At 39.6% G+C, this 26,397-nt stretch overlaps 1 protein-coding gene across 3 annotated transcripts in view; it reads left to right on the forward strand.

Annotated features, from left to right (window-relative positions):
- Window positions 1-24,704, forward strand: part of XKR4 (XK related 4) — a 401,928-nt gene extending 377,224 nt beyond the window's left edge. Inside the window, exons 3-4 of one of the 3 annotated variants that reach the window (XR_012920230.1) lie at window positions 5,997-9,406; window positions 16,284-24,704. Coding sequence is in view for 1 of the 3 variants with exons in the window: in XM_076005302.1 (XP_075861417.1) it covers window positions 5,997-6,943 (947 nt within the window). In the remaining 2 variants the exon portion in view is untranslated. Of the gene's footprint in view, window positions 1-5,996; window positions 12,894-16,283 lie in introns of those variants that run through there. The other 2 variants (XR_012920231.1, XM_076005302.1) reach the window with 2 other exon arrangements.
- Window positions 24,705-26,397: the final 1,693 nt, after the last annotated feature.

Below are 26,397 nucleotides of genomic sequence, written 5' to 3' on the forward strand. Positions count from 1 at the left end.
ACAGCAAATTTTTAAGTTTTTAAAAAAATTCAGCCCTTTCTCACCAGCTACACTTTGGTTCTGAACACAGACCAACGACCAGGTGTTTCCCTGAGACTGCACCCTTTGGCTTGCCTGTTGTAGGAGAAGGTTATGTCCTCCCCAGGGAGAAAGAAAAGACAGGCTCATTCCCTTTGTTGAAGAATCAAAGAATTAGAGCGGTTGGTTCAATTCCCCGAACCTCTTACATCTAGGGAATTAGGCTATAAATCCTATAAAGCATTCTCTGGGGATTTCCAAGAATTCTTGTTTACACCCAGACCACAAACAACACGACAGGAGTACAGATTTTATTTCACAGTGTTTTGGCATTTGCAGCTCAAACTGAAATTGCAAAGAAACAGAATAGGGGAGCAATGAAGAATTGTGCAAACCTTTTGAGCATTTCACTCTCTCTGGTTCTAGCTCTACATTTGGAATACTCTTTCTTCCTTTCTTCCTTCCTTCTTTTTAATCTTTCTTCCTTTCTTCCTTCTTTTTAATCTAAGTGCCAATTCTTAATATATGTTGGGCTCTATGCAAGGTTTGCGGGGCCAGAAAGGTAAACAGGTAATTATCCTGGCCTAAAGGCCCCCTCTACAGAGAAACACAATAACTAAACAAGCACAAAATAAAACATAATTGTATTAAATAAAGAGGGATCGGTGCTCTGCAGGAAGAGGAAGGGGTACTTTGTATGGAAATCTGTCCGTGGAGAGAACTACTTTATACTTGGGAGCCAGAGATAGCCCCCTCCTAATTTAGAGGTTTCAAAATCAAAGATATTCTTGGATTAGAACATTTTCAAGGGTCTCATATCCCCTACTAACCCTTCATCCATTATTTCCCTGAGGAAATGATGTTTAAATTAGTAGGATAATGCTTTTGTCCACTACCCCCCATGCACACCCCCATCAACCATACTCTGAGCTATCATTTTGTGTAATCTTAATATGAAGAATTCTCTACATCCCTCAATAAAACTGCATTTAGACACAAATTAAAGAAGGTTATAGGAAAGCATAATCACTTGTGATGAAAAGCAGAGGTTAGTGATGCTGAGCCCTTTTACTGGGAACTGTGGCGTTGAAATCAAATCTGTATTTGGAGCAAAGCCACAGGATTGAAAGCAGGGTGCAGAAAGGAATAGCTAGAGCTGACCCTGACACTCAAGTGGAGTATGTTCCTGTCTTATTTTGAGCTTTGTTTGTGTTTTAAGAATGGATTTGGGGTTGGGTTTGGAAACCCCAAACTTTATTTCATTAATTCAACTTTTTTATAATAATTCAGTTTCATGTGAAGTGCAATGGGAGCAGGAAATAATGGGAAAGAAAGATGGAGCAGAGTGAAAGGGGAGGAGGGAACAATAGCTAGAGAGAGGAAAAGGAAGGGAAGGAAGGAAAGGACATGAAGAGAGATACTCTAAAAGGAAAGAACATTCCTAAGCAAAAGAAAAGAAGAGGAAAGAAACTCAAGACCTTGCTGTTCACTTGGACTAATGGTATTGATTTCTGTCAGTTCCTTTTGAAATGTTAATTAGCTAACTAGCTAGTACCAGACCCATAACCCTTATTCCGAAATATCTTTATTCAAAATGGACATGTATCTTAGACGTCTTCTGAAAAACTAGCCACTGGCTTACTAAGCAGTGTCTATAATTCTTCAAATCACAGATCTGAGGAGACAGAAGTAGATCCCTTCTAGTCTAGAGTTGCAAAACCAAAACTCTTGGATTATAATATTTCCAAGGCTGTTATATCCCTTAACAACCCTTATCCAAAGAAAAGGAATATCTATATCTATATAGCTATATAGATAATCAGCTCAAAATGGTGGAATAAACTGTCTTAGTAACTTTATGGTCATTGAACTGTTGTATTCAAAGTCAGATTGATTGTTCAGGCTGCAGTGCAGTAAGAAAGCAAAGACACCTGGATCACCTAGACTCAATTCAGTGACAGAAGCAATGCAGCAAAATGGCACACATTATGAACACATGGATTTGGTTGGCTTTGCAACATGGTATTTCAGTTGAGCTACACATAAAACCCTTTTCTTAGAACTGTGGCAGCCTATCTGGAAATTCATGTTCTCTTTCATTCTAAGAAGGGTATTACACTAACGACAGGGGGGATAAAAGGAAGAATTATGTTCTTTCCACAAGAAAGCAAACGTTGTCACCTAGGAAATTGCTTCCAGGTATTCCATCGTAGGCCTGTGGGGTTTCAGGTAAGTAGACACAGCCCTAGAGCTCACAAGCCTGGTGAGTTGGAGGAGGTGGTTTGAGATGTGGGAGTAAGTCAGGTCACTCAGAGAGATGCTGGGAAGGGAAGAGGACCAAGGATGACATCCAAGCAATGCCATAGCTCAAGGACAAGCAGACAAAATGGGGAAACACGAAAGAAAGAACAGGAGGGGAAACAGGAGATGAATCTGAAACAAAGGAAGAGAAGAGATAAAATCAAGTGAACGGTTATTTCCTGGGGTACAGGAGTCTTGTCACATGTTTGTAAGACCTGGGGAAGGAGCTCTTAGAGAGGAAGAGATGGAATACAAAGGAGGCAGGATAACTGATAGGGTCCTTTCTCAAGGAATCAGGAGGATCAGCTCTGGAGTTGAAGAAGGACAGTTTTCACCTGAGACAAGTGGGAGGCAGGAGGGATGGAAGATAAATCATTTAACCTCTCAAAGTAAGACTCAATTTCTTTTCTATAAAATGAGATTATTATACCAGGTAAATTCTGAGTCTTATCGTCTGTGTTCACATTTTAAGAAATAATATAATCCCTTTGAGTCCCCTGTAGCTATTTTTATAGTTTGATCGTAGAGTGAAGTTTTCATGAGTGATATGCTATTATTCTGATAGAAAATACAAACACATTATATATTGTATTTTTACATACACACACACACACACAGTGGAATATATATATATTCCACTGAAGGAAATTTTATGTTTTAGTATTTTAATGATGTTGAAAATAATGCACTGTTCAATGTCACATATGTATTCCTGCCCGGGGTGCATAACCTGAATCCAGCCATGAAAAAACAGCAGATAAGCCCAAAACGAAGAACACTTCCTTCTTCTTCTTCTTCTTCTTTTTTTTTTTTTTAATTTCAGGATACTGTACTCTCCAAAAAATGTCAATGTCTTAAAGAAAGGCTGTAGAAATATTCCAGATTAAAAAAATTAAATTGTAATACCTGATCCTAGACTCAATCCTGTACCAGAGGGAAAAATTCTGGAATGGATATTGTTGATGGCAATTGTGACACTGGAATATTGATGGTAGGTTAGGAAAAAGTATCAGTGTTAAATTAACCAAAGTCATCACTTTACTGTGGTACGTAAGAGAAAATCCCTATTCTTAGGAGGTAAACACTGATGTATTTTAGCGCAAAGGGCTATGATACGTGATATATACAATTTCTTCTCTAATGGTATGAGAGAGACAGACAGAGAAACAGGAAGAGAGACAGAGAGGACGCAATGATGAAGCACATGAGACCAGTGGACAATCTGGGCAAAGAGTACATAGGTGTTCTTAGTACTATTTTTATTTGTACAGTTCTTCTGTAAGTTTGAAATTATTTCAAATAAAAGCCTAAAACATACATCGTTAGCTAAAGGAGTCCTCCGAGGCCCTTGTCCCAGCACGCGTCAGCCCCGTCTGAGCCCCACTGCACCGAAGTCCCAGGGTCCTGTACCACTCAGGCGGCGCCCTCTGCTGGCGGGAGGCTGCCTTGGCCTTGGAGATAACCAGTGTCGTTTGTATTAAGAGCAAAAGAACTAAGCATTCTGTGGCAGGTGTGAATGTCCCTAAAATGACCCCATATTTTCTATTCAGACATTGATTTGTCTTCTAAAAATTAATTGCTAAACAAGAGAAAAAACAAATCATAATCAAATAAGGAAGAGAAATTCTAATTGTTGCTGAAGCAGAGAATTCAAAAAGGGGGTGGCCACGACAGACATGAAATTTCCCTTTGGTTTAGATTTTTTTAATTGTAATATATTAATATATGGAAACCAAGGCTGATAGAAAGTCTTCATTTTTCTGCTGCCAGAATATCATCTTGTCAAGTTCCTGGAGTGGCAAACACAGACTGAATTGCTCTTTTAGGACACGCAATAAAAGGGATAAAGATTACAGGCGAATTTGAACGAGGCTAATTTTTCTAGCCTGACAACAGGTAATAATTTCATGACGCTGTGTACTTAAAGTCTGTTACTATCTTGTCACTGCTTTGGAAAGCAGCTTTAAATAACGTCTTCCAGTGCAAAGCGGTGGAACCACGGCGCCCACCAGGTGGCGTCCGCGTCTGGCTCGCACGCCCCGGCCCGCGCTGCGGCCGTCTCCCTGAAGGGGGCGCTGCGCCGGGCGCGGCCCTAAAGGAGGCGCGCGCGCGGAGAGGGGCGTTCCGGTGCAGGAACTGCGCGGGCTGCGCAGTTTAAAGAGTAAAACAAGCACAGTCTATTCAAGAATCTACAAATTTGCAAATGGTACAGATAGGGAGCGAGGTATGAGTAGCTTCTATGCCATGCAAAGGTGTTGAAATTTAAAAGTGGCACAACTTTTTGTTCTTATATCCCAAACCAATAATAAATGCGTTGTTTGCATAGTTATTACCCCATCACCATTTCCCATTCTCTCACCTCCTTCCTTCCTTTTTTTTTTTTTTTTTTTTTACTTTTCCTCCTTCCCTCTCTTTTCACTCCTGAATTTGCTTTGTAATTGATGTTGGTGTTTTCCGTTTGCATAGAAATTAAATTACCATAAACTCCTTTGTGTGCTGATCTCTAACGATAGTATCAGAGATACCGCCACAGCTGCCTGTGACTTACAATAATGAAGGATTTTTGTGCCGGCCAGCGGGGGAAGAAAACAGAAAGGGGGGGAAGCCCAGAAGGTCCCAAGGTCCCAGTGTAGCCTGTGCGGTGGCTCTGCAGGCTTCACTGGGCAGAAGTACAGGAAGTGGCTGTTGGACAGTATTTAGCGCTCTCTCCTAAAGGAAGCCAGGGCTTTTAGGAGAGCGCTGTCCGTGTCTGGACCACGGTGACTCCTTTGAGTCACAGGAGATGGAGCAAGGGTGGAAGAAAGCAATGAAAATTACATTTAAAATTTGGAAACTTACTCTTAGAGGGAATACCAATCATATGGGGCTAATGAAATGATAAAATAAGAAAAGCGATTGGAACGTTTTTACTATAATTTTTAATTTATGAAAAGCTAAAGGGTGAATGACAGTGAGTGGACATTTCTTCTTTTAAGGGAAAGGCAGCAAGAAGCAGACAAAAGCTGCAGGAAGAGTATCAGATTACTTTAGGGCAAACTGCACTCTGGATGCCACCAGAAGCATTGTCAAGGGTGTTGCATAGATGCCTTTGCTTATTTTTAAGAAAGTAAAAACTCTATTTTTGTGAATGAGCTACATTAATTCTTTCTTAGAAGCAGAAAGGTAAGGCAGCTAGTCCCTCAAGTTTCTTGTGGTTATGCATCCCTTTCAATCATAGAATCTCAGAGCTGATGGGAAGCCTTGGCAATCCCTGATTTATAAATGAGGACCCCTGTTTAAATGATTGTCAAGGTCATGCAGGTAATAGTGGCAAAGTGGAAGCAGCAACCCAATCCTGACACCCTCCGATCCAGTTATTTTCCCCACACACAAAACCACCACCTTAGTCTATTTACACCAAACACATGGAAAGTGAAATCCCACCCCATTTCCAGGTCTTGCATCACACGCCGGTTTTGAGTCATATTCCTGTTGGCGTTGTTACTTCTTCATGTGGCTGGCTTCAGGGAGGACAGATACTGGGATCCCCATCTGAGTTAAACCTCAGAGAAATTAAGAGCCTTTGCTGAGATCCAAGCCAGCCTGTCCCAAACCCTCAGGTCCGTGTGACTTGACTTCCAGGGGGCATGGCTGCAGCTCACTTTTGACAGACTGTCTTTCTGTCTTCCTGCTTGTAGGTTTCACTGCGGCAGCTTCCCTCGTGTCCTTGGCCTGGGCCTTGGCGTCTTACCAGAAGGCCCTCCGGGACTCCCGTGACGACAAGAAGCCCATCAGCTACATGGCGGTCATCATCCAGTTCTGCTGGCACTTCTTCACCATCGCCGCCAGGGTCATCACGTTCGCCCTCTTTGCCTCGGTTTTCCAGCTGTACTTTGGGATCTTCATCGTCCTTCACTGGTGCATCATGACCTTCTGGATCGTCCACTGTGAGACGGAGTTCTGCATCACTAAATGGGAAGAGATTGTGTTCGACATGGTGGTGGGAATCATCTACATCTTCAGTTGGTTCAACGTCAAGGAAGGCAGGACACGCTGCAGGTTATTCATTTACTATTTTGTGATCCTTCTGGAAAATACAGCCTTGAGTGCCCTCTGGTACCTCTACAAGGCTCCCCAGATCGCAGATGCGTTTGCCATCCCGGCACTGTGTGTGGTGTTCAGCAGCTTCTTGACTGGCGTTGTTTTCATGCTGATGTATTATGCCTTCTTTCACCCCAACGGACCCAGATTCGGGCAGTCACCAAGCTGTGCTTGTGAGGACCCGGGCGCTGCCTTCTCCCTGCCCCCGGAAGTGGCCACGAGCACCCTGCGCTCCGTCTCCAACAACCGCAGCGTGGCCAGCGAGCGCGATCAGAAGTTCGCAGAGCGGGATGGGTGCGTGCCTGTCTTTCAGGTGAGGCCCACCGCCCCGTCCACTCCCTCATCTCGCCCACCACGGATTGAAGAATCAGTCATTAAAATTGACCTGTTCAGGAATAGGTACCCAGCGTGGGAGAGACATGTTTTGGACCGAAGCCTACGAAAGGCCATCTTAGCCTTCGAATGCTCCCCGTCTCCTCCGAGGCTGCAGTACAAAGACGATGCCCTTATCCAGGAGCGGCTGGAGTACGAAACCACTTTATAAAACGCAAGGGCTTGCAGGAGCCACAACATCCAGAGGAAGGGGTGACAGCAGGGCTGTGGCAACAATGGCACTTCATCCTAGAGGAGGGCAACGAGCGGTGAAGTTCTCAGTCTGGCCGTGATCACGATTTTCGTTGGATCCTCTGCTGGTCTCCCTCCAAACCAGCAGTGCCCGCGAGTCTCTCTGTCCACCTGAAGGAAGGACGCCAGCTAAACATGACTCTCCATCGCCACCAAACTCCTCCTACACGGTCTGGGAGAGCGCCCACCAGAGGGAACTACTGCTATAGAAAATTTTGCCTCCAGTCCATAGGGTGTTTCAATGGAGTTAACTGATCTTTGCATAAAAACAGATTCAGTCATACACACACATACACACACTAACACACACACACACAGATAACACCAGTCCTCTGTCAGAATAGCTTAGGTGATTTTTCTTGATGCAAAGCTCTGATTCCCGCAGGAATATAAAAACAAAGAGAGAGAAAATATATCCCTCAAGACTCCAGAAAAATAAAATAGAACTGCTTAGAAAATTCATGACCCATTTTCTTATTTGGAAACCCATACCATGTGTGAAAAGCTTATCTAACGGACAGCAAACTCAAGTGTGTTTACACATGTGTTAGCATTGATTGAATGGTTCGTTTTCTACACATTTCGGATTTTTTTATTTTAAATTTTCAGTTGAGAACATCGTTTTTTGACAGAAATCCTATGCAGCACATGTGTGGCTTTTGACAAGACCAAGGAGCTTGATAACTTCGTGATGTAAACTAAGTGATATCCATGGGTCAGTATTCAATTGCAACAATTAATAAGTACACAAAGAGGAAGTGGGGGAAAGGCACAATGAGAGTTGATTCCCAGGCACGTGCAGCTCCCATTGGAATGCGCAGGCCCAGTGGCGGGCTCTATGTCATTCCAGGAGTGATTCCAAGAGACAACACACCACTCTTTTCTAGTGCCAAACAGCATCCAACCACAGGACTGACATGGAAGCCCCAAACAACTGAGAATGAGTGGCGTGAGCCCCCAAAAGCAAATGAGAGAATGAACAATCAAGTTCTCCACTGTGTACAGACTTTACCCCCGCAATCCTAGGTCAAAGCGATGTGTCTTTTAGAGGCTTTGGGACACTTTTTAGTAAGTATGAGCAGACAAATACAGTGAATATGCTATGAGAAAGCCCTCCTGAACTGATAGAGGGCTTAACACTATATCCAGCTAAGATTTGTATTTGAATCATCTGTAAAGTCGCACTCTCACAACAAGCTTCTGGGTTTTAAATACCTCCGTACAGCACGTGAACACTCCCTGCTTTCTGTTCTCAGTGTCCCCAGTCATGGTGCTTTTTGTTGCATTAAAAGTGCCGGTCAAACTTTGATAGTATTTTTTTATAGTTGGTGCAGAGTGGAATAACTCATGGATTATTTCAATATTTTTGTAATAAAAAATATAGGGTATACACATAGACATCATCACTTTTTTTATAGACCTGGGATCGTTTAAAATACTTTAAGCATCATAATTGCTTGGGATGTCAGAAACTGGTCCACAAATTCCATCAGCCTGCCTCGGCAGATCAAAAACACTTGTCTCTTGCAAGATCACCCTACTTTGCAAGTTGGTGCCCCCAGAAACCTGGCCAGGGGTGCTATCAGAATATCAGGTGAAGAGAGAATCAGCTTAACTAGAAAGGGCTTGTCAAGACTGGCCAATGTTTCCCAGGAAATCAAAAATATAAATGATTACTTTCATCCATCCATTATAACAAACCTGACCACAGTGGAAGATGTCTTAAACTTCCTTCCTTGGTTTTATATTAACCCACCTGATACATTAAATATTAGTCAAGTCACTGAAAAAAACAATAAAAAGTCATTTTAACTTAATTATTCAGTTATTTGGATTGTTCAATTCACTTAAAGTAGTCAAGTTCCATAGCCACCATGTGTAATGGGTGTGCCAGCCAGAGACTGCTGTCCCCAAGATGACATCCACAGGAAGTAACTGAGGGCTCAACGTTTTTTGGTACAAAGCCCCAAAGCAATTTTAAAAAAAGACCATTTTTATAAGTAGGTATACCTCCTAGCACTCCATGATTTGATCCTCCAAGCAAGATTTCCACTAAAAAATACTAATCTTTTGTTGGAATGTGGAAAGATTACCTAGTCACCAGTGAAGGCCCAGGAGGATGCTCTTCTTGTCAGCATATGGTGAAACATTCCACCCCCATTATAGAAGGAAAAAATTATTATTTTGGCAAATTCTTCACTTTTGTGCAGAACCATGAGTTATTAGCTTTATTATTTCCAAGACAGCTTTTAACTGATGATCTTTGGAAATTGAATTTCTCAGTTGAACTATACCTTTGATTCCATGAGTAAATCACAGATTACAGTATAATAGTGTCAATCAACCAACACAAACCCAACAAGCCCCATCATGCTTCAATCATGTAAGTTCTAAGTTATTTCTCAACTTAATCCCTCACTTAACATGTTAAGACTCAAAATGAGTACTATGTAATTAAAAAATAATGGCCTGTGATTTGTCTTGGAGGTGAGATTGGCAGTTAGCAGGGTGTACAGAGTTTGAATTTTTCAATGATTTCCCAAATACTGTAAATACTCTGTTATCCAACATACTTAAAGATTATATTATTTTAGTAAGCCATGAATTCTTGGTATGGAAAGGATATATATCCACCATGTTACAAATTGCAATTTTTCAAAAGACTACAAAAAAGCTTACTCTAGCAGCAAATCATAATTTAATCTTGCTTCCATGATTCAAAAAGCACTACACTGCCATCAGACTGATGTGGTAATAACAACTTTTATTAGTTTTTGGAAGCACAGATAACAGAGAGTTTAAAGTATTAGGATTTAAAGAGACATTGTCAATGTACAAAGGAACAAAGTTTGATTTTTGTATTTATATTTTAATTCAAAGATTTCCTTTTCAATCTGCCTTTAAACCCTCCACAGAGAGTAAATAGAGAATCCAAATGGCTGCGCTGTGGTTAGCATATAGATTGGAAATGCTGGGTGCCTTAGGCCTGACCTTCCAGTACCTGAGTCCATTGGATTCCATTAACAGGTGGTCTTTTCTTAGTACTCACTTTTTGCTTAGGATCAGAAAGTTTCTAAAGGAAAAATATTGTATTTCTTTTTACTTTTGTGCTAGCATTTCTAAATGAAACTATATTTAAAGAAAAAATATATCTATATCTATATAGATATATCTTAACCATACTGCTGACACTTTAAGCATTTGTGTGGAGGAAAAAAATTTTTCCATGTAAGTCAAAGTTTGGTCCCCAAAATGACTATGTCCTTTAAATCCTCTTTTCACCTTTACATTGCCCTACTTAACTATGTATTGTCTAGTAGTTCACCAACCTTGCCTTTGCAGACATTCAGTCACAATTCCTTTATGATGGGTGCTATTAACCCAACAAATTCTCTTACTGACACAGCAAGAATATGCCATTCAAGTATTAGCAAAAGATAATCTGAAGATACGAGTAAAATAAGTTATTTATGGTTACTTTCTAAATGCCCGATTTATTTTCCTCTATGAATAAATGAAGTAATTGTGCTAACCAATTAAAAGTGAATGGGAATAAATGAAATCTCAATGACTGTTTTAAATGTACACATATATAAATATATATGTGTGTATATTACGTGTGCGTATATATATATACCCACACACAAATACACTTTCCCAACTAAAGTAACAGAAAAGGATAAAAGATATACTGCCCTCTAATACATATAAAGTGGTATGTTTTTGACACACGAACTTTTAGATAAGAAGCTTGTTCCTACTCCCTTTTCAAAATCAGCCCGAGCCTACAGTCCACAGCTGTAAGGCCGCAGCACTCTAGGAACTTCAGCTGGAAGTACAGCTAGAATTCAGTGCCTCTTAGCTTGAATGAGCTTTATCACTCCTTAAGGATCTCATCTTTTAAGCAGCTGAATAGAATAGTTTTGTGTCATTTCAAAGTTTCTTTCTCTGAACAGATTGAATTGAGTAAAGAAAACCTCTGATGCCCTTACCAGGATTGTGTAAGGTTACACATTTGCTTTTAAATGTACCAAACGCCATCGAGTGGAAACAAGTTCTGACACAATGTTTAGACAAGAATCCAGAGACTTTTTTTCTAATGAACCATTTTCTAGACTAAATATATGCTCCCTTGCGTTTTCCACACATCTTTGCCATTAGCCATCACTGTTTCTATATAAAGCTTGGATGAGACGCCTGCATTTTTATGTTTCTAAGGAGAATTCCTTAAAGCCTTTTTAAAAATAGCTCAGCCTGTCTTTCAGAATATAGCTCGGAGGATGGTTGAGGTGCATGGTGAAAACACAGCAGGACTGGGTGGTCGCTGCTGTAATTTCAGTGATGGATGCAGATCAACATTCCCTTATCTCAGCAACCCAGTGCCACTTTTGAAAACAATCAAACTGATTGCCTCTGCCAGCCTGTGCCACATGCCACTCCTCTCGCACCTCATGCTCAAGTGTTTCAAAATGGCAAAGGATGGGCGATTTCACTTTATCCCCGCCTGAGACTCTCGTCCTGATCCGGATCAGGCCATGATATGGTCTGAGCATTTGGGTGGCACCTCCTTTCCTCACTCAGCTGCCTGTATGGCAGCGCCTGGCCATTGCAGACCCTTCCCTGTCAACGTATGTCTTGTCCAGTTGCTGTCCTAAATGGTCACGTGCAAAGACTCCCGATGGACAGCCTCCGCAGATCATTACTCATTCTAAAGTAAAACTGCAGAATGTGGGTGGAATTGTATAAAAACATAATGAGCCATTTAATTTTGCTAATTGTAGCAATTAGGCTAGCTCTCAAGCAGCCTGCTCTGCCAGCAGAAAGCCACATGGAGGAAGTGCCAAACAGCCATTTGCCCACAGAGATGGGGAGGGGGTTAGAAATTCTCCCTAGAGTGTTTGAGGTGTCTTGTTTCACCGTCCACTGGAAGCTCTTTATCTCGATTCCACAGGAAAGAAAGTATCAGACTTTTGTTACATCGCATGCCATGATAGAGCCTAGGAATATAAAACTACAGTCAAACTTGAGGCCTATGTTCTGCTAAACAAGAGGAAGGTTTAATGTTCCTGAAATGTCTAGTCATTTTGCTGAAATGTTTCCTTCCATAGCCTAAGTCAGAAACAAATGGCCTAAGTCAAATTTTCACTTTGGTTATTTTATCTTCCTTTAGGTTTTCTAGTAGTTCCATTTTCCATATTGCTAGTAGCTCACCACCACTGAAAGTTTATTGGTGCCTAGTGCTGGGCTAAGAGCTTTACCTATGTGGTCTCATTGAGTCCTCATAATCACCTATGAGTCATGATAAAACTCAGCTCAGAGATGTCAAGCCACTTGTCAGGGGTACCACAGCTAGGAAACAATGGAGCTGAGAGTTGAGCACAGCTTTTAACAACTGCAACCCCTTCTAGAAGACCAAGGAATATTCCCACCAAAATCTATTCCTGATTTGGCAAGCCCTCAGGAGAAACAGAATCATGATCTGATGATCAAATTTCTCCAAAAAATTTTCATATAAAAGTCAAAAATGCCTTTCAAAATGAACAGTTAAAATTTAAAAAGTCAATGATGAGAAATGAAAGTCTCTATCACCTATTACTGAGTTGTACTTCAACTCTCTAATCCACAGTAAGCAGATAAATGCTATTCGTCCATTCCAGACAACTGCCCCCACTCCATGGTTCTGCTCTGCACTAAATAAGTGATAAAGATAAATTAACTTGATGTTATCTTCTTTTATATTCTATATGTGTCATCCTACTGTCATCCAGTAGGCAGACTGAAAAATAACTAAACTCCCCTACTTTGGCATTCTGATGAGACAGAGAGAGAGAGAAAGAGAGGGAAGGAAGGAAGGAAGGAAGGAAGGAAGGAAGGAAGGAAGGAAGGAAGGAAGGAAGGAAGGAAGGAAGGAAGGAAGGAAGGAAGGAAGGAAGGAAGGAAGGAAGGAAGGAGAGAAATCTAGCAAGTCTTTGAAGTGACATTATTTTCATATTATAAAGTAATTCTGTTCCATTGCCATAATTTTTCCTGAAATTTTATTTAATCTCTCACAGGTCACCAAATTTAATATTTAAGAAGATTATTAAACTATTAACATGAACATTATATAAGTCTAGGGACCTTATCTTAGATTGAAGAGTTAGATGCAAAGACTATTGCAAGTGTTTACCAAATATTTGTTGAATTGAATTATAAAATAATCGATGTGCTCTTTCCCTTATCACTTTAGATGTAGCATGTCTAAAGATCTACAAGATGTTCCCACTCAGCGACGTTGTTGCACAGTAAGCTGTGTGTATGTTGTTTGAATTAATGCTTAAAAGGTAGCCAATAATAAACCAAAAATTTTCTCAACACTGGTGTTTATTTTTAAAAATAAAATCTTCAATGATCAATCTGAACATAATGTATTAAAATAAAATACAAGCAATCATCTATCTTCCTAATTTGACTTAAGCAGATCTTTATGAGCCTGTGTTAAAGTAGAAGTCACTAATTTTTATAGAAACAAGCATGTAAAAGAAATCTAAGTGTTACTTCATCACCCTTATTTTATAGATGAGACAACTGAGATTCAAAGAGCAGGTAGTTTTTCTAATCAGGATTACACTTTACACTTTTGCTTCCCTGAGTCTTTTTCTCAAAAAGTATGACCTCTGTGACTGGTACTGCCAGGAAACACACCGTGAAGCAGAAAAGGATTCCTGCATTTGAGTAGCTCATAGCTTGGTTACAAGTAGCAGAATCAGAGTTTCTGACTTTAACTCTTTTCTATTCCATTACACTGTTCTTTCTCTTGTCGATATCTATATTTAATTCTAAATTAAAGCAAGAAAGAAACATAAGCATTTCTAAGATTGAATAGTCATGTGTCACTCAAAGATGGGGATATGTTCTGAAAAATACATTGTTTAGGTGATGTCATTATTAGGTGGACTAATAGGCTGCACTTACACCTAGGCTATGTGGCAGAGGCCACTGCTCCTAGCTGCAAACCTATACAGCATGTTACTGTACTGACACTGTAGGCAACTGTAACACCATAGTAAGTATTTGTGTATCTAAACATAGAAAAGGTATAGTGAAAATGCAGTATTATAATCTTATGGGGGTCAGGCATGGTGGCTCACACCTATAATATTAGTAGGGAGGCCAAGGCAGGAAGATTGCTTGAGTTCAGGAGTTCGAGACCAGCCTGAGCAAGAGTGAGATCCTGTCTCTAATAATAATAATAATAATAATAATCTTATGGGATCACTGTTGTATATGTGGTCTGTCATTGACCTACATGCCATTATGCAGCACCTAACTCTATTATGTAAGCCTCACAGTAAACAATTACCATGCATGATGACAAACATAAAGTGATGATATAAATACAAAGATAAATCAGCACTAGATAACTGCCTATAAAGAGAAAAGCAATTTTACAATTTGGTTTTATGATTCTCTAACACTAGATATATTTAAATCAAAGTCAGAAAACAAAACAAAACAAAAAGTTGAAATGCTCTCGTGCACATAGTATTTGACTCAATATAATCATCTCTGAAAAAACTTTGGAAATAATTCCTGAGAATTTCTTTCAAGAAAATCCACAAAATTAGAGAGCCTCCAAAGTGAAGAATTTTCCAATAGATTATTTCTCTGATTTCCAGGAAAGCCTCCTGGTGTAATGAAGTGTAATGAAGATACACTTATTTAGCACATAGTTTATCTCTCCAGCATACGAGTCATTTAGGAAAAACAAATTTCCAGGTATAAATCTCAGCTATTGCAACCTAGGAGATTGTTCTACAGCCTCACCTGCAATGCCCAGGGGGTAGCACCGTGCTGTGGTACATTTCAGGACTCAGGACAGCCAACCCCAGCCCCTCGTGCGTGCCCATGCTGGCATCATACACAATCCGAGTCGCTCCTGCAATACGGCCCAGTATGACTGGCTTCCCAATGTGAGGAGCAGATTTTTAAAGATCACTGTTAACTTGCATAACTAATTTTCTGTAAGTGAAATAATTCTTATCATGGAATGTATAAACACATTGGCCTTCTATGGAATAAAAGGAAAGAGAGAAGAAAGCATATTAATTTTTACAGGCACAGAATAATTTAAAGAATTCCTTAGTGAGTCTCATTAAGCATTAATAAAAGAGTTGGCCTAATAATGTTGCTAGATCTCTACCATGATTTCTAGGTTCATGCCACCATTACCACATTCATTACTGCAACTATTGCTGTTTTAGTCATTGCACCAGACAAGAAGCCTGTAGTTACTGACATAATATTTGCTGAGCAAAAATCATGTTTAACAAAACAAATCAACATTAGAACTAATTAATCAAAAGAATAAGAAAATATTATTGGCACAGTACCAACACAAGATTTTCTCTTCAGTACTAATTGAAGCCTGTCACCTGCTCTATTATTAGAATTTCCAAAAGTATAAGGTTTTGTGTTTTTATTATACTTCCATCCACAAATTAAGCAGGTTGGCCCTCTTTTCTCTCCATTGCTTGATTTGCGTTAAAAGGGAATTAATCAAATTTTTACTTCATTTAAGTGCCACAAATATTAACAAATGGTGATGTTGTGTTTAAACTAGTTTAATTTACCTGTTCTAGTGGCATTCTGGTCTGACATTGTATTGAATCAACAATTTTAATTATTTCAAATTAATTCATTTATCGATAAGTTTTAAAATACCTCTATGTGTGCTGAAAATATATTTTGGGTTTCTATCATTGTATCAAATTCCTATTTTGATTACAGCCATTGTCTTAATCAACACCAGCGTTTCAATCCATTGCGAGTCTGGAAAATGAGCACTTGCATTTGAGCATGTTGGATATGGCTCCACTTAGCAATTAACCTTTGGTTTTCTATTGAGCTTTGTATGATTTTTTGTTCTTTTGCAATTGGGAACTATAACACACCATCGTGTAACCAAAGGAGAACCCTCAGCTAGTGAAAGAATTGTCATTTTATACCCTTCTTTCAAAAAACTAAAATATTCAACTTCCCTTATTAACCTATCTAATGTATCATCATAAAAGAGGAAATGGATTTCTGTAGTATGTTTCGAAAGCCTAGGGTGAAGCATTTTTTTGGTCTGAATCAGAGGCTTAGTACTCTGTGAAAAGAAAGAAATTCCTCTGACACAAGGGGAAGGGCGGCCGTAAGCCGTCACGCTCAGAAATACAGGCTCGACTGTCACAAAGCTGCATATTGCTGATGCTATCGATTGCCTTCTTCTTTTACAGAAACATCTTGGAGCTTGTCAAGCTTTACTGGAAGTGATTTGCAGTTAATTAATTCAACAGACACTTTAATCTTGCAAAGTCTTGACTTGTAATATTGTAACCAAGCTCCTGCAAGGGAACATGAATCAGTTAGTGGAAAAGGAGCACTTCGTTCAGCGAAGTGCCGCCACGTGCCCAGGCCTGGAGAGAAAGACCTCCACGAAGCACAGCGCTAATGAATTCCTGCTACCTGGTTCTCATCATTCATGCTATGAATATTCATCTGCTTCATTTGTTTTTGCCAGTAAGCACTGCTTTGAAAAAAAAGAAAAAAATTTCTGGGGGCTTGCATGGCTCAGAGGATGGGTACTGGGTTATGGAGACGTGCTTTAAATGGATTCAAATCCACATGTTTGGAAATGAAAAAAATGTCACTGGCATCTGTTTATTAATTGACCTGCCTGAGTAGAGTTGCTGCTTTTTCTTCATTTCTTGAGACTACCATTGTCAGCATTGTAATTACCAATTTGTAAAAGTTGAGTCTATAATTCAATTTCAGAGGTAAAATCTGCATGGATATAGCTATTGAATAATTTGATTCCTGCCTTCCTAGGTGGTGACATTATCAGTTCCAAACCGAGATCCATCTCTGTGTGGAATGAGCCATCTGTTGCTTCTCAGACCCTGCAAAACCTTGATTACAAGCATGAAGATCACCAATCTGATAGTTTTAATGCCTAAATTTTCACTTAGAAGTAAACAGGTAGTTGCGTAATTTAGAACATGGTTCTTTCCCCCTTGCTTCTGTTTTTTCAAGGAAAAGTTTGAGCTGCAAGACAAGAAGTTATCAAAGCATAGTTTCAGAGTATGCAAGAGAATGAGGCCTCCAAATGTTCTTTTAAAGTTTTCTGTCTAATCTTTTAGTATAATAATTTTAGGAGTTAGCCCTAGATGAATGAGTGGAAGTCATCAGATCCATCCAATAAGCAATCTAGAAGAAAAATAAGGAGAGGTAGAAGCATGCATACTTTTTTGTGTTTCAGAGATCTTTCTGCCTCCTAAGCAATCATCTTGGTGGCTATGGCCAGGATGTCTCAAGCGCTACTGAGTGATATTCCCAGCTATCAGCATGAGTATCTCAGCAATTCATTGTTCAGAGGGAGGTCTCTGCACAAGAACTGAAACTGAATGGTAGGAAAGTGGTCCACCACCATGTGGCTTATTTTTAATTGCCAGGCAATGAAAACTAACAAGTCAAAGAAAATGTTCATTTCCTGAACTGCCGAGCCCACGTAGGCACAAAGATACCCTGTAACATACAAAGAGTTGGTTGCCTGGGGGCACATAGGAGCAATAACAGTCCTCTTAAGCAAGGCCCATAGGTAAGAGTGACCCTGGAGGTGCTGGGTGTTGGGACACAGTGTTTCTATTAATGTAGGTGGCCAACTGTGATGAGCAAAGGGAAACCCTGTCAGTGGCTCATCAGGAGTATTTGCCTTCTAAAGAGCAGAAATTCAAGGCAGGCATTGCCAGTCTGTAGCTAAACCAGACATGTCCCCTTGTGGAAGGCCAAGGCCCGATGAGAGTGGGAGGTGATGCTGGTGACATCATGTCTGAGACTGACTCTCTCATTAAGGGCACTCTCGTCCTGTGATAGTTCTCCCCTGACTAGCTCCTACGTGCTCTGCACACCGAGAGCTTCTGATGGATTCTAAAATAAGATATTATAAGGTGTTTCAAGTCACTCTTGCTTGTGGAATATCAACCATTTAACTATCCCTCCTTTTAACAGCAATGAGATTCAGGGTAACCAAGGCCTTACTCATCATCCCATTGTAAATATGTCATGGCATCACACGAGCCTCTGTGTTCACACACACTAAACCAGGTTTACAAGGATTAGAATCTTTTAGACATACTTTGGGCCTTGATTCTGCCAGGCACCTAGTCTGTGTATCTATTCCCAAATTGGAAAAATAATTCTTGTGAGAATAATTTTCAGAATAATGGAGGTGGAAATAAAGGGACAGTTAAGATAATTTTTCAAAGTAGACAAAACCACTGGACCATTGGCAACCCTAAAGCTCTGATTTTTTCCTCATGACTAAGTTTCTTTTCATTTGGGGTCTTTTGATATCTGAATTTTCCAGATGATTGCTGAACCATCTTCACTAAACCAAAGTAGACAGTACATCATTATTAAAAAATAAAAGACTGTCCACATGACTGCAAATATCCCAATGAAAAGAGAAGAAGTAGGTCACTCAAGTGGTAAATTTAGTCTTCATGATATCAAACATCTGGATATTTAGGAAAGTCCAGATATTTGACGCATACAGTTTTTTGTCTGGTTGTCTGGTATTGTCTAGATAGACAAACTGCTCAGGTTGTAGGTAACAGAGTATAACTTTCTTGTGCAGTAATCAATTGCTGGTGATATTCTGCTGCTAAGGGTCTCTTTGTTGTGCAAAGAGAAATAAATAATGAAGAGCAAATGTTATTGATTTTTATTTGCTTTTGGCAAACGCATGAATGGAAGAGGTTCGGTAGGCTGTCCTTGGTGATCTAGATGTGACTGCAGCACAACCTCCTCCAGAGTGGCCATTCCAAAGGCCTTCCACTCAATCCCTTCCAGGCAAGAAACCTTTCTATTCAGCCTTTGCCATCTTTTATAATTTCATCATTGCTCTTCAGCTGTTCATATAAGTCATTCACAAAGTCTACTTGAAGAAGTGGTTCAAGGGAAATACAGATATGTTAATTTTTTATTCTTCAAATAGAAGTTTTAATTTTAAGCATTCCTTATTATGCTTTTTAAGCCTGGAAATGGTTCAGACTGCTTGATGCTATTATTTCATGGTGAATTTTATGGTGTCGATGAAAGTAAAACCTATTTTTCCCAAATCAAACAAAATACTGTATGTACATAGTTTTTTTGGTTTGATTTGTTGATGTCATTCTGATTACCAAACACCAACTGATTATCCTGAATGTTGAAGTATTAGTGTTTTCTTTCTGGTCGTTGTTAAAATTCCTAGAAAAAAAAAAAAAAGAAAAAGTTGACATTAATGGCAAATTCACCTCCTGGAAGGAAAGTTTGAGATGTCTTTACCAATTATTGTATTTGTGATTATTTGTAGACGTTTCTTCCTTGTAACATTAGGAAGTTGACCTTGTGTTTCCTCTGACTTGGCCTGGGTTGGTAGGCATGTGTATTTCTTCAAATTTTGTGCTTACTGCATTTACCTATCTGAAGCTTGGCAGAAAAATAGACAAGCTATTCAGACCAATGTTTTAAAGAGCATTTATGTTACGGAACTTGCTACAAATCGTTGACTCTACACGGGCACACAGGGCGCTGCAGAGGGATTGAAGGCATTTCCAGAGAAAATCTAAATGTTTTGAAAGGTCTCACGTAATGTTTTCATTATGTCAAATTCTACATTTAGTGCCAAGTTAGAATGACTTCATGGTGTGGGCAATCTAGTTCTTTGTGGGGTTCCTCCTTCGCTCAAACACAACATTTTCCCTGAACGCAAATGGATACTCCACACCCTGCATGGCGCTGCCCAGGGCCGTGTTTGCGAGCCCTCCCAGGAGGGAAGGTCGTGGCAGCCACGTGAGCACCTGTGAAAACCTTCAGAACCAGCTTCCACTGCTCATCTCTGTACCAACTCCAACTTGGCTTTGCTTTTCTTTTTCCTTGAGATTTTTACTTCGCTAAATCCCATTCCAGATCTTTTTACCTTTGTGTTATTGACAGGATGTTTCGTTGAATTAGTAACAAAGAAGCGACAATCAATTGGCAAAACATTAGTCTTTGTTTTCAGTTATCCTTGATTATGTGATAACTGAATGGAATTTATGATTCAGTAGAAAACCAAAAATCCCTGTGTTGAATACAGTGACTGTTCTAAATAGACTTCAATATATTCTACAAAACGATATCCTTTTACACTACAGGATATATGGATGCAGGGACATGAGGGGCTGTGGCCCAGCCATTGCCGCAAAGGGACTAGGAGTCTGTGCACACCTGAGTCTTAATCCCTGGTCCAACTCTTCAGCCTCAGAAACTCACCCTCAGCCTCATTTTTCCCATACGTAAAAGAGAGATAGTATTTATTTACCTACCTCATAGGGGTGTTACGTGGACATTAATTAGAGTTAGTAACACGCGTTTAGGTTAGAAAGCACTGTCACTCTTGGTAAGCAGCACTAACACAAACCAGAGCTGGGCGTGGCAAGGGGGACAGGCGAAGGTGGGAGTAGGTCTCATCGGAAGAACACAATAGCAATAACTCACCAGGCAAAGAATATGACAGCTCCCCATCACTCCATAAAAGTCACGCTTTTTCTTCAAAGGTGTATGTGGAATTTTCCTTCCTTATTAGCTCTTTAACGAGAAAATTAACTCCTTTCATACAGACGTAGAGAAGCTTCATACAGATTGATGATTTTCCTCTTAGCCAAACTGAATTTTAATAAATGTTTATTAAATGCATCCAGAAAACCAGGCTCCTTCTGATGTATAAGGAGTTTGCATGCCTGATCCCAAGCCACGTTTTCCAGAACTCATGCGTGATACCCCAGTTCAGTGCTAATGATTGCCAATGGGCCCTAAAATCCACTACTGGGGGCGGGAACGGGGTTTTCAGCAGCTATTGCTGAGATTAGACTCGTGCTATTTGCACTGAGTTTCCTTTTCTTCCCTAAGATGACACATCTCTCCCTGCACAACCCAACAGAAGAGTGTAGAGCCTTATTTCCGCCTGGAGCTCCTGAATCGATCATCTTCCCATTATAAATACATGTGAAATATTTCAGAGAAGTCTTTACACAAGGGCTTCAGCTATATATCAATATACATATACTTACACATGCATAGATGAGAATATTGCTAAAATAAAAGATAAGATAATAAGATAAAGTAGATGATGGAAAAATAATCTCAGAGGATATCCTATACAACTTCCCCAAAGGTGACATTTTCTCTTACTTAAAGATTTAATCCTGTTAAGAATGAATGCTAAATAACTTGACTTTGGCTTATAAATATTTGTAATTTTGAGGCATAGAGGCAATATTGTGAAGTAGGAATACACCCATAAAACTACACTAACAATGCAAATAATGTTTTAATGATGTGGCTTCAGGAGGCAAAGGTTTGTACATAAATGCTATCATTGTGCCCTTATTTAATAGTTGTATTGCTTTGCAAAAAAGTTTGCACACTCTTAAAAATATGAAAATAGAGTTTTAGAAAGTTTATCTTGAGAAGTGGGTTTGAAATCATATTGTGTTTGGAGCTGACATAATATATATGTTCAATATAATCTCTTCTGGATTCTAAAATCTAGTTGGCAGTGGTATATGGAAGCCTTAAAATTTCAAAGTGGTTAAGCATTTCTAATACATGATATTAAGCTTTCTGAAGCATGAATTTAACCTGGGCAATTACCTTATCCAAAAAAAAAAAAAAAAAAAGGTTTATGTTGCCACACAGGACTTAAGTATTGTGTTCAAAGACTAATAACATGAATACAGTAAGTGAGTCAAAGAATAATTTGGATTGTCCTGGCTTTTTTTTTTTAGTTCCTAGCATCAATACTTTTCCACCCAAAAATACAACAGACTATCCTTTTTGCTATGAAGGGAAATATCCATGTTTTTATTTTGCACAAGAAAAGTGAAGTTGCATACTTGGACTAGACCCAGGGGCCTGAGTTAGAAAGTGGCAGCTTCTCACAAAGGTACAAAACAGAATCCTCACTGTTAGAGCTCAACAACTCTTGGAAATGCTAGATTCTTTACCAAAGAGATGGAAAGACAAGTGGAGACAATGTGTAACTTAGATATAAGCTATACATCTAATCATGGAGAAAGGGGACCTGAGCCCTTTATGGCTTTCCAGACCCCATGGAACTTTCCAGAGCCTTCCCTGAAAATAAGAGAATCATTTTAGAAAAACTAGAATTGGGCAAAGGTGTACGTGATTATATTGGTAAGGACGAGTCGTTCTGTAAACATCACATCTGTGATGCTTTGTAATGTAGTTGTCAACCTCTTCATGGCTACTTCTGGTTAGATTTCTATTCCATAAACAAAAGATAGAAAGCACATAGCAATTTTCTTTTGCTCCAAAGAAATGTCTCCCAACTAATTTATATCTGTCCATATCACTGACATATTACTATCACAAAACTACTTTCATATATAGATGATATGAGACTAAGAAAAAAATGAATCTTTTGGTCAACTGCTTATTGAAAGCTACTACCTGAAGCCTTTCTTTGGCAAAAGGGACAAGGAGAAGGCGGCTATCATTACCAGTGCTATAATTATCTTGCCTCTTCTAAATAGTTTCTGCTTTCCTCCCAGTAGCCAGACAGCTCAGTAGCCAGAGACAGAAACAGTGAAGGATATGCAAAGTATGGTTTCCCCATTCTCCAAGCAAAGAGAGCAACAAATGAGCCCCAGGTAACTTCCCTCTTTGAAACCAAATAGTACATTGAATTTAGGAGTAAGACAAAATTGTTGTTAAAGTGAGAGTGAAATCATCCTTCCCATCTTTCTTGTGGATTCTTTTCTCAGGTTTTACTAAATTCTTCTTGCAATTTAGGTTGGAGTTTACAGTAATAATAATTAATCCTGTTTTACATAAAGCTTCAATGCAGAAATGGTGTAAACATTAGTTATAAATGAGATGACTAGGGATACAAACTATCTATACTGACATCTTACTAAGCAGATTGGAAACAAATACTGCTATCACTAATATTCTGGTTTAATTAATAACATCCAATAGAAAAATAGAAGCATTTTGCTCAGCACTAAACCACTGCACAATATAAACCTACTTGCAAATGGCAAGGATTTTTTGCTACTGACAGATGTTCTTCATTCTCCAGTTATTTTAAGTAAATAAGTTTCACATCTAACTACCTCAGCTACTGTTCTTTTATTTAGAAACATGAAATCATGCACTTTGTAACCAAGTCTTTTATCTAAAATTTCAAAAGGATACTTGGTGCAAAGCAATTTTCAAAAATTTGTACATGACATAAGCCACCAACCTCAGGAGGTTGTACTTAATATTGTTTTGTTTGTTTCTAAGTTTGGTTTGGGGTAAAATCCTCATTTCCACTCAACACCAAGAGAAGCTGCTCTATATTTGCTTAATTTGCCTTAAACATTCTGTGCTCCTTTCCCCATTCAATTTTTTTTGTTTGTTTTAAATCTATCTCTGAAAAAATATATATATGTAACAGGTGGCAGGTGAACAGCAAACTGAAGAGAACGGACCGATAATTTCTCAGTTCCCTGTTGTCAACTATCTGCATGACATTCTGATTGTGCAAAATTGCCATTCCTGTGCTTCCCTCTTCGTTACAGAAATAAGGTCTGAGAGACCCCGTGTGTGTGTGTGTGCATGTGTGTGTGCATGTGTGTGTGCGTGCGTGTGTGTGTGTGTGTGTGTGTGTGTGTGTGTGTGTGTGTGTGTAGGGAACAGCGTGGACATTCCCCCAAGTATGAGCACAGTGCCTGGACCCGAATGATCATCTTGGCAGTTCTTGTGCTTTTACTTTGTAAACACTGTACAAATGTATTTGGAATTTTATTTGAAATGAAGAATTAAACTAGTTATTAAATTTGTTTCCTTCCTGTAAATATATATATTCAAATTCCATGTATCCAAACATCACTTTAGCGTTCGGATTGTAAGTGTGTCTTTATCAGCAGGAGGCCACTGTTCCTGGGCAGTGACCCCCAAGTGCCCTAGTTCAAAGCACAGTGTGTGGAGTATTTGATGTACTACAGTACCATAGTTATTTTGGTCTGTTAAGTAAGTTGCAATTTGTGATGAAATGAAGTGGAAAGTAGTACTTCATAATGAACAAATTTCCTTGGTTCCATGATTTTTCTTGTAAAACTTAAAAAAAAAAGAAAACTTGAAATTTTATATATTTGGATTTTGTAGATTTTTTTTTATTTTATTGCAACACAAGGTACCAAAATCATTAAATAAAGTACACTGTGGTCATTTTAACAGAAGTCTGAGTTCCTGATTCTAAGTCTAGGGAGAGAGCAGGACATCATGGGTGTCAGATAGAAATGAGGAGGGGGAGGCCGTGTGCACAGGCATGTTCCCAAGACAATGTGATTTAAATCAAATAAACAAAGCTGAGTTCTGTCAAATTTAAAATACACTTAAAATTAAGCTATATCACTTTATAGAACATTTCACTTATTTGTTTTAGTTCTGAGAAATACTAAAGAACATTCCTCTAGAACCATTATAAAAGCAAAGAGATGTTTCAGATCACAAAGAGGCTTAAAAATTCAAATAAATTATTTAAACATTAATAAAAAGTGTCAATGGACAAAAGTACTTTTTAAAAAGGTGATATGTCTAACTGCCTGCTTTTTCTAAAAATTAGGGCTATGCTTTATGTAATTGTTTTTTCTTAATATATTCTACTTTTTGTTTTAAAGAATTTTTTCTGTTTTCTATATAGTCAGTAAGAGTTCTGCTGGTTTATAAAAGACTTTATTTGTAAAATATTAAAGGGAAACTGCAGCATAAGATCTGACTGTATATGTAGAAACCTTAATGGATAACAGATAGAAACAGATAAAGAACTGATTAGAAGAAAGAAATGAAAAAATTTTTAAAAATTTACTTATTTTTTAGAGTAACTTATTAGAGTTTCCTTTTTTCCTGATTATAATAGTAACATATGCTAAATGCAAAAATACTTGAAACTCACCATTTCAACAACCTTCTTTCTAGTCTTTTTTGCAAGTGTTGATTTTTTTACTCTGTTAATTTAACAAACATTTTTAAAAACCACAATTATGTGCTACACAGAGTATTAGAATTCTATCAATACATACAAATAAAACACATTTTCTTCTTAAAGCATACAGTCTAGTAGGGTAAGGAGTCCAGGTACACTAATCATGGTATTTGGTGATGAAAGCAAAGGTAGAGATATGCAAAGACTATTACGGGAGCATCTCACAGTCTGCAGGGGCCTGGGTGGGGGAGAGTCTCACGCCAAGAGCCTGGATCCCTGAACCAGTGGGAGGAGCATATTCCCCCCCCACCTCCCCCACCCCCGCTGAACCAAAACGGGCATGAGCCCAATGTGAACTTCTACCGGGTTTAGCCACTGACATTTGGGGTTGTTTGCGATAGCAGTTGGCCTCTACTGACTTTTACAGGAACATTCCGTGGATCTGAGAAGTATAAGAAGTTCACCCACGTGCCAGTCTGAGTAGCTCAGTTCTATCTGAGGGCCAAAAACAAAGAGAAAAAGAAATGGCTATTTGATGTATTTTTTTCATGTTCCCTACAATAAGTGGGTAATGGAATTATAATCTGAAAACAAATAAAATTTATATTTAAGGCAAAATTTATAAAAAACAAAAACACGGGGGGTGGAGCAAGATGGCGGACGAATAACACTGCCAGACAGAGTGTCTCTGCAGAAAAGACAGATTCTAGCAGAAATTAGAGGAAAGAAGCAAGAAGACGAGCATACAGCGGACAAGGGCCGGAAGGAGGGGTACCTGAGACCCCGGGAGACCCCACAGGAGGAGGCTGCAGAGAAGAACTGGAGGATGAGACCACCGGAGCAGCCCGGAGACCAGCGGCAAGGGTAGGTGGATTTGCTGTTTCCCTTCCCCTGCATTTGGGACTGCTGGTGGGCTCCCCAGCGGGTGGAGAGACCTGCGGACACCAGCACAGAGACCACCGCCGCCACCCAGCGGTGAGCCTGTAGCAGACGTGGCACCAGGTTCACAACTTCCTCCGGGCACCTCCGTGTGCACAGACCCAAGCCGCGCGGCAGGCGCCATATTGCCTCCTCCTCCCCTCCGCCGACACTACCCGCGGCTGCCCAGAGAGACAATAAAGCCACAAGCCAGAGGCACCTCCAGGGAACGGGACCTTCCGTTTTGGGACCCTACAGCTGACTCAGGGGAACTCAGACTGTGAGCTCCCTACCTGCCCGCCCTCCCAGGTGCTGCTGGCACAGTGGTCCCAGGAGAACGGCGCCAACTCAGAGGCTGAGAGACATAGACCCAGCTTGGGCTCCCTGTGGGTGAATTGGGACCGAAAATCCTCTCC

This window comes from Microcebus murinus, chromosome 7 (genome assembly GCF_040939455.1).
Source record: "Microcebus murinus isolate Inina chromosome 7, M.murinus_Inina_mat1.0, whole genome shotgun sequence".
In the NCBI taxonomy this organism is placed as follows: domain Eukaryota; kingdom Metazoa; phylum Chordata; class Mammalia; order Primates; family Cheirogaleidae; genus Microcebus; species Microcebus murinus.